At 32.3% G+C, this 9,214-nt stretch overlaps 1 protein-coding gene across 1 annotated transcript; it reads left to right on the forward strand.

Annotated features, from left to right (window-relative positions):
• Positions 1 to 1,312: 1,312 nt before the first annotated feature.
• On the forward strand, positions 1,313 to 2,756 carry LOC112722881 (probable F-box protein At4g22030). Its single transcript, XM_025774067.3, has one exon. The coding sequence runs from the start codon at positions 1,341 to 1,343 to the stop codon at positions 2,610 to 2,612; it is 1,272 nt and encodes a 423-aa protein (XP_025629852.1). The 5' UTR covers positions 1,313 to 1,340; the 3' UTR covers positions 2,613 to 2,756.
• The last annotated feature ends 6,458 nt before the right edge of the window (positions 2,757 to 9,214 follow it).

The following is a 9,214-nucleotide window of genomic DNA, read 5'->3' on the forward strand; positions in this document are numbered from 1 at the left end:
AGTCTTTCTTTCTTGTTGTCTTTTTTGTTTCTTTTTTCTAATTAACCAAAAAAAAATTAGTGAGCAAACTACTGAAATGTATTCAAAAGATTTAAATACTAATTACCAAAAAAAAGATTTAAATATTAAAAAAATACTTCTTATTTTAGAGATCAACATAATAAAAACATTTTTAAAAATTTAAACATATAACAAAAATAATAAAAAAAAAAATTTACATAAATAGCAAACAAATAATGATCAACATTTTTAGTGAAAAAAAAAAAAGTTAGCTAGTGACAAATATATGATAATGCAAGAAAAGAAATGTTGATCACTTAATATTCTTCTTAGTTGTTTTTTTTTAGGATATTTTTATTATTTTAATCTTTCAGGAATATTTTTGTGGGTATCTAAAAATGTTTTGAGGGTATTTTTGAGAGTTTCTTTCTTAATAGGTAGGATTTATGATTAAGAATTAGGGTTTAATTTTTAGAATTTAAAAAAAATTAACTGAAAAATTTGAATTTTTAGTTAAATTCTTTATTTAATGGCAGTTCTTCTAGTAAAATCAAAATCAAGAATCAATGTCATAAATAAATAAATAAATCGTATTATGAAAACACCAAACACACATACATACCCTCAATAGACTAGTTCTTGAATATTGATATATATGCTGATTAAGTCTGCAAGAGATTTAGTCTAACGAAATCTTAATTCTCAAAATTATCTATCTGAGTGCACAACATTAGTTTGGGCAAAGATAGTTACTTAGCTTGGAATTCAAGTATTCAACACAATAAAACGAATAATGAAGGTATATATATAGTCAATTAGCCACTGGATTGAAGAAGTAAAAGTTACCCACGTAAGTGAAACATTACGACAGAGCATACTGCATATATAAGCTTTTGAAAATGTTTGATAACAAAAAATTTAGCTAAAATCAGCAAAAATTTATTTTATTTAATATTTATTAATTATTTAGTAATTAATAAATTTAAAAGTAATTAATAAATATTAAATAAGATAAATTTTAACTATTTTTTTTTATATTTTTCTAACATTATCGATAAATTTTTATTATTTCTTGGATGGCAAGCTGATGAGTGAGACATATAGACCGCAATTGAGCCAATGGCTGGAAATTTTGAAGCGACCAATTCATCAAGACCTATCTAATTTATTTGTTCAGTCAACAAGACTTAGTTTAATTTAATTTATTCAATTTCCTTAGCTTAGATTATATTCTTTGATTAATTGATTTGACCTCTTCCGATGGTCGTCCTTGTGTCATTTCCCTTCAATATAAATAGATTAATAGTATTAGCTTCTTTGGTCTAATAACCTCTCCTTCAATGATGGCTTTCATTTCCACCATTTCCATACACCCCTCAACTCTGCTTTCTTCTCGTTCCATCTCCTCAAAGAGACTAATAAATGCAGCAATCCGTATTCCAAAGCTAAATAGCAGACCTTTCAATAATAACAATCTCTCGGTGCCAAAGATACCTTCTTCTTCAAGAGATCTCGTTCAAGATTATGTGATGAGCACCACACACTCAAAAATGTTACACCACAATCATAACATTAAGACCCTTGAGCTCTTATCAATCTTGGAGGCCGTAGCTGAGAGAGCTGAGATTCACAAAAACGTTGCGGAACAACGTGATAATTGGAACAAGCTCCTTCTCAACAGCATCAACATGATTACACTTGCTGCAGCAACAATGGTTGCGGTTGCTGACAGTCACGGCGGCGGGGCATCATCCATTTCAGCACTTAACCTATCTTCCACCCTATTGTTTTCTGCAGCAACTGGAATGCTTCTTGTGATGAACAAGATCCAGCCCTCGCAACTCGCTGAGGAACAACGCAAAGCAACTAGGTCCTTTAAGCAGCTTCAGACTCAAATCGAAACCACACTCGCTCTTGGAGTTCCAACCGAAGAAGATGTCAAGTCCTCAATAGCAAAGGTTTTGGCCATTGAGAAAGCTTATCCGCTTCCATTGTTGGGCGGGGCTATGCTTGAAAAGTTTCCTGCGAAATTCGAACCTGCTGTTTGGTGGCCAAGAAGGAACAACAAGACCAAAAGTGATCATCAAGAAGGAAAGGCTCTGATGAATATGAACGGGTGGAGTGAAGAACTAGAAATGGAGCTGAGGGAGGTTATTGAAGTTGTGAAGAGAAAAGATGTTGAAGATTATGAGAGGCTTGGAAACAAGGCACTGAAAGCAAACAAGACTCTGGCCATTGCAGGCCCCTTGCTCACTGCCATTGCAGCTTTGGGATCTGTGTTTGTGGCGGGGAATAACGGTGCAGGTGTGGTTTCTGCCATGGCTGGGTCAATGGCAGCTGTAGTCAACGCTTTTGAGCATGGTGGGCAAGTAGGGATGGTGTTTGAGATGTACAGAAACTGCGGTGGGTTTTTCAAACAATTAGAAGAAACAGTTGAAGCCACGCTTGAAGAGAATGATTTTGACAAGAGAGAGAATGGGCAAGTGTTTGAATTGAAGGTGGCTTTGCAATTGGGAAGAAGTGTGTCTCAGCTCAGAGAACTCGCTTCTAAATCAGTTTCTTGTCGAGCCGAAGGGATTTCTATTGATGAATTTGCAAGCAAGATGTTCTAATCATTTATTAACTATATTTCTTAATTAGAATTATAAATGTACATATATGTTCTTTCATTCATTCTGTGTGTCCATTTTAGATTTTTGCTTTAATTTTTGTAAACTTAGCAGTCTTAGATCAATAATACGTATTCTTTTTCGCAACTTGCATTTGGTCCCCTAGGCTATTTGATTTCATAGTCAATTACGATAGGTAGTTAACAAAAATCTAACCAACAATAAATCAATTAACTTGGTTGGTCAAGTGGTTAGCTCACTTGTCCGCAAAAATATAAAATTATTAATTATTAATTATAATTATTTAAAATTAATTAATTAAAAATTATTTATTTATATTTTTTCTTTTGTAATTTAAGAATTTCTGTCTCTGACATCTTTTATTTTAATTTGTTTTATGATATAATATTATACATTTGACTTGACAAGCAGTTATTATCATAAATTAAAGCCGACTTATATGTATATATATATAGATATGTTAAGCTCTATGAATTCATTTGCCGTCAACATATTTTACTTTGGAGTAGTAGAGAACTATTGAGGAGAATCCATTCAGATGAATGATATTAACGAAAAAGAATACCTGGCATACTTTTCATCTTTAAACAGTTGGAATTCATTAGAAAGTAGGAAGAGTTTTACATCAGGACTTCATGTCTACCAGATATTTATTCACCATCTTGCTAACGCATTTATTTTGAAACAAATAAAAAATTAAAAACTGATACTAATAAATTTAATGTATAACTGATATAAATAAGTATATCAGTACTTTAATTTATATAATTAAACGCATGCTCTGCATGTTTAACCGTTCAAACGAACACATCCAAAGCCTTCATTCACTTGCCAACGGTTTTTGTAGTCTAGCTCTGGATATTATTATTTCTTTTGCGGGTAGGATATCATCATTTAATATATTATTAAGATGTCGTTTTACATGTTTAATTTTACAATTGCTTGACACATATAAATTATGGAATCCACTCTTTCACCTTTCACCTTAAAGATAAGTTAAACACAAATTTTTTAGACACTATAAAATTTTTCTATTATTAATTTGATATATTTATAAGATCTAGTTAGTCCCAACGTATCTATCCTAAACTAGCTCATAAAAATATATTTTAAATCATATTCAAATAAATTTTTACTTACATTTTACACAAATCTATTAAATTTATTTTAGAATTTTTGAGTTAATATTAAAAATAATCCCTGAAATTTGACATTCAATTCAATTTGATCTCTTAATTTTCAATCAACTTAATTTGTACCCTAAAACTTTAAGGTACGACGACTTAAGTTGGTCTCCATCCATTTCCGTCACCAAAAAAATGATATGGCACATTTAGTTGACATCTGACTCAATCTCTCACTAGTTCTGAAGCACACCTCTACATTTTAATCTCTCTTACTTTTAGTCTCTCACAAATAGCTAAAAGCTCACTACTCACCCCGAAACACCAACCACACCATCAGAGCTCACCTTAGCAGTTCAGTCCACCTCCGTTCACTGTCAACTCACACTCACCGCTGTACGCCTCTCGTCGGATCCTCCGTATCATGAGCTCTCATGTCGCCACTCTCCGTCTGTGTTCGACTGCTTGCGTCTCGTTGTGCCTCCGTCGGAGAGTGCTCGAGGCTTCGAGCTGTGCTACCTAGTTTTTACAATGTGTCGTCGTCATCTGTCATCACTGCACCCAACCTAAGGCCTCGTTTGCTCACGAAAATTGCCTCTGTCATCCTTCATCTCTACTCATCTCAGCTGCTCGGGCTATCGCAGCGCCTCCCTCTACCAGTGATGAGTGCTCGAGCTGTGTGTGGTTGTTGTTGCTCGTCGTCCGCGGGTGTTGCTAGTTGCACTGTTCGATTATGCCGCTGCAACAACAATCAATAGGTAAGTTCTTTTCAGTTATTTTAATATTCTATATTAATTTTTAATAATTGATTTATGGATGTTATTTCTATTAATTTTATTGTTGACTGATTTATGAATTTGATTAGAATATAACAAAAAAAAAGAGTATTCAAGTGAAGATCTTTGGAGGTTCATACTAAAGATCAACAAAGAGCAATGAAATTTTATTGTCGAAGCTTGATTTAACATATTCAACAAGTTTAAGTAGATGAATCAAATAAATCATATTTTGTATAATCATTAGTCTAATATACTCGAAAATTAGAGATATTTTGTAAATGAGTTGGAAGAGGTGAGAGAGATGGTGCTAAAGTTGAGGCATGATTCCGTAATCCAGCATTATTACGGGCGGGTTTCAATGTCGTAAAGAGTGCCATCATAACTACATATAAATTGAATTCACAAATTGAAAAAGTAATAAATTAATTGAAGGAGAAGATAAGAGAAGAGAGTAACCTAATTGAAGACGACGCTTTGAAAAAAGAGGTTTGAAGCGTGCATGTCATTTTTCAATAACAAAAATGGATAAAAAAACTAACTTGAGTCACATCTTAAAATTTTAATGTATAAATTGGGTCAATTAAATATTAAAGAACCAAATTTAATTAGAAGACAAATTTTAAAGACTATTTTAAATATTAACTCGATTTTTTTTTTTTACAAATAGTATAAATAAAGAGTTTAATATATTTTAAAGTATGTTATCTATATATAATCTTTATATTGCAAAGAAGAAATACGCTAATCTGGAGTGAGAAAATCTTCAACTCAGTATTCTGATCCTGTAAATTTATGTTCACATTATCACATAGGTGATCCTAAACTGATCTCCATAACGAATAATATAACAAGAAATGCTTAAGCATGACTGCATTAGCCACCATATCTTATCGAAAACCCCGGGTTCAAATACATTGCAACATAGCATGTGCCTTTCATTCTATGGTTGACTATTTCCTATTATTCAATTCTTTCATTTATATTTATAATATAATATAATATATAGTCATCTGACCAAGAAGAAAGATGTGCATCGCAGGATGAGTAGATATGCTTTCTTATGAGGTTCCAATAGTGAGTACTATATGAAATGTGTCTACATTTACACTTGTTCGCTAAAATGCACATCCTATTTATTAATACTAAATACAATTTTGACGTAACAAAAGAAATTATACATGTTAGAATACATATATATAATGGGAGCCACTTATATATCAAAATCTCACTCTCGTTAATTGAAGCACTTTTCTACTCTTCAATTCTTTCTTCATCGTGTAGCTTTGGTCCATCCAAGCATCGCCGTCGCCATCATGACAAAAAGCACTGACATCGATGACGTCGTCGTCATCTACTGCACTCTCACACAATCTCTCTTTCAGCATTGTTAAATTTTCGTCCTTCCTAGTATAGTCAGCACCGATATGATTGTTATCTCCTGTCTTTTCACTCGATTCCGTCGATCACTCCTTACTAACATAATTAATGATTAATTTGGTTATTAAATTTTTTTATTAAAAAAATATATCTTTATTTAATTACATAATAGAACATATATTCATATATAAAATATAATATAATAAAGTAAATCTATTTAGAATACTGAAAATATAATTAAAATCATGAACATATAAATATAATAATAAAATTTGTACTCTAAACAAGTAAACATATGCTTTATCATACATAATTAATTTAAAAAATTGAATAAATTATTAAAATTAATAACAAAAATTTAAAATGATAAAATCCAACTTTCTTACCATATTTTTTTATAATATTTTGTTTTTTTAATTTTTAATTTATTAGTATTTTATTATTTAATTAATGATTAAATAAATTATTTTTCTGAAAAATAATTTTTTGTATTATTTTAAAAAAGAGACCAATATAACAGTTTAAAAAATAACATAAAAATAATATTTTAAATAAAAAAATATTTAATATTAAAATTTTTAAATACAAAAATAAATTGTATAAATATTTAACAGATAAATATAAAATACATTCCTAAAATAAATAAAACATATAAATAAAAGTACTCTTGAGAAATAGAGAATTATTTTTGTCTGTTTTATTTATTTTAGGCATGTATTTCATATTTATCTCTTAAATATCTATACAATTTATTTTTATATTTAAAAATTTTAATATTAACTATTTTTTATTTAAAATATTATTTTTACGCTATTTTTTAAACTGTTATATTGATCTCTTCTTTAAAATAATCCAAAAAATAATTTTTCATGAAAATAATTTATTTAATTATTAAGTAAATAATAAATTACCAATAAATTAAAATTTAAAAGAATAAAAATACTATAAAAAATACTTATAAAAAAGTTAGATTTTAAACTTGTGTTATTAATTTTAACCATTTATTCATTTTTTAAAATAATTTCTGTGTCCTCTATGCTATTTTCTCCAACGTCCAGAACTTGTAGTTTTGTGCAGTGGGCCAGGGACATGGGTATGTTCCCTCCAAGAAGTTGCCATTCAATTTTATAGTATATAAGACATTACCTTTAGAGAAGCTTCCTGGTAAGGTTCCATAAAGGTTGTTCATTTGCAAATCCAAAACTGTGAGAGAGGGTAAGGTTCCCAAACATTGTGGAATTATTCCTGCCAAGTTGTTGTGAGACAAGTTGAGAATTTCAAGAGAGATTGCATTGAATGTTTCACAGTCATTAGGAATGCTTCCACTCAAGTTGTTATTAGATAAATCAAGGAAGGTAAGATTAGCCAATCTGAAAAATCTATGGGGTATATTTCCCGTGAATTCATTAGAGCGCAGGTCTAGAAAACCAAGACTTGGATAAACCCCTAGTGTTTCTGTGATGTTTCCAGAGAAATGATTGCCATCAAGCCTTATTGTAGTTAGTGTTGAACAATTTCTGAAGGACATTGGAAAAATCCCCGAAAAGCTGTTGTTATTGACTGCCAAAATAGATAGCATCATGCCACTGCACAAGTCAGGTGGCAGTAGTCCTGAGAAGTTGTTAGAAAGATAAACAGTACTTAAATTAGGATTGTACTTCCAAAAATCTCTGGTGATGCTGCCTGACAAGTTGTTGGAGAACATAAAAAAGTATTCTAAAGCAGTTAGTTGAGCTATGCTGTTTGGCAACTCTCCCTCCAAATTATTACTGCTGACATCAAAGTACTGCTGTGACTTGAGGTTTCCTATTTCTCTGGAAATGGGACCAGAAAAGTGGTTTCCAGAAAAGTCTAAATTTATCATTTCCCTCATGCTTCCAATCTCTTTAGGAATGGGACCAGAAAATTCATTGCCGGACGAACAGAGGTACTCAATTTTCTTTAACAGACCAATTTCTGGAGGGACCTTTCCTGTCAACCAGTTTTGTTGGAGTTGCAGACTTGTCAACTCAGTCCAATTAGAAATTAGTGAGGCAGAGAGTTGACCAGAAATGGGATTATATGATAATCCCAATTCAGAGAGCTTGGTCAAATTCGATAATGAAAAAGGCAAGGGACCTGCTAGATTATTGCCTGATAAATCAAGGAAGGTTAGATGATTGCATGAACCAAGTTCCAAAGGGATTGAAGAGTTTAAAAATTCCATCTCAGATCAAGATATCTTAACTGCATGAGTTGGCCTAGGGATGATGGAATTTTCCCGCGGGCTGAAATGTTATGCAAATCAAGAATTTGAAGCCCAGCTATGAATCCTATTTCCATGGGAATAGGACCAGTGAAGTTGTTGTCACCCATACGAAGCTCTTTGAGGTTTGAGAGCTTGGATAAATTGGACGACAATGGTCCTTCCATCCCACAACGTGAGAGGTTCAGGTATTGAAGCTCGGCCAAATTGGTATACAATGATTCTGGTATTGTGCCATTAAAATAGTTCAGAGAGAGGTCTAGGAACGACAAGTTGTGGCACTTCATTGTGAAAGTTGGGAATTCGGGAGTGAATGAATTGTAAGACAAGTCAAGGTATGTTAAGGAAGGCATGCATGAATAGTCAGACCAGTGAGGAGGAGATGCAAAGTAGTTTCCTCCAAAGTCAAGGTACCATACCTTTGGGAGACTTATGACCTGATAGGGAATAGCACCATTGAAACTGTTGTCGTAGAAGCTGAGATATTCGAGTTCCCTTAAATGTCCTATCTCATATGGCACTGTCCCTGAAAAGTTGTTGCTTCCAAAGTCCAAGAAAGTGAGTTTGGAGAGGCTGCCAATTTGAGGTGGTATTGACCCAATAAAGTTGTTATCATTGAGGTCAAGGTGAGTGACGTTTGGTAGGGAAGCAAAATCCAAGCCATGAAGGGTGCCACTGAGATTGAGACCAGAGAGGTATATCCGTGAGACAGTTGTGTTTGTTGTTTTGTCACAAACAATGGCATCCCAACTGCTACAAAGGTTGTGAATGTTGGAGGGGGACCATGAATTGAGTAAAGGAGTGTATAGTAGGCTGTTTTTCCATTTCACAAGGACTTGAGCTTCTGTTGTTGGCGAAGCTGTGATTTTCAAAGAAAGCAAGAATATCACTGCTATTATTATATGAGAGAGAACGTGATTGAGAACACAGTGATCTCTTTCGATAGTTGCCATGTCTCTCCGAAGCACTTGTAATGCTAGTATGTTAGCTTTGCTCCCTTATATAATACAATAATTGCCATTATTATTTCTACTAAGATTAAGACTAGTCTTCGTAAGC

The sequence above is a fragment of the Arachis hypogaea genome, chromosome 11, assembly GCF_003086295.3.
Source record: "Arachis hypogaea cultivar Tifrunner chromosome 11, arahy.Tifrunner.gnm2.J5K5, whole genome shotgun sequence".
NCBI classification, from domain to species: domain Eukaryota; kingdom Viridiplantae; phylum Streptophyta; class Magnoliopsida; order Fabales; family Fabaceae; genus Arachis; species Arachis hypogaea.

Coding starts and splice junctions, on each gene's coding strand:
- LOC112722881 (XM_025774067.3), top strand. CDS start 1,341: ATGATGGCTTTCATTTCCACCATTTCCATACACCCCTCAACTCTGCTT.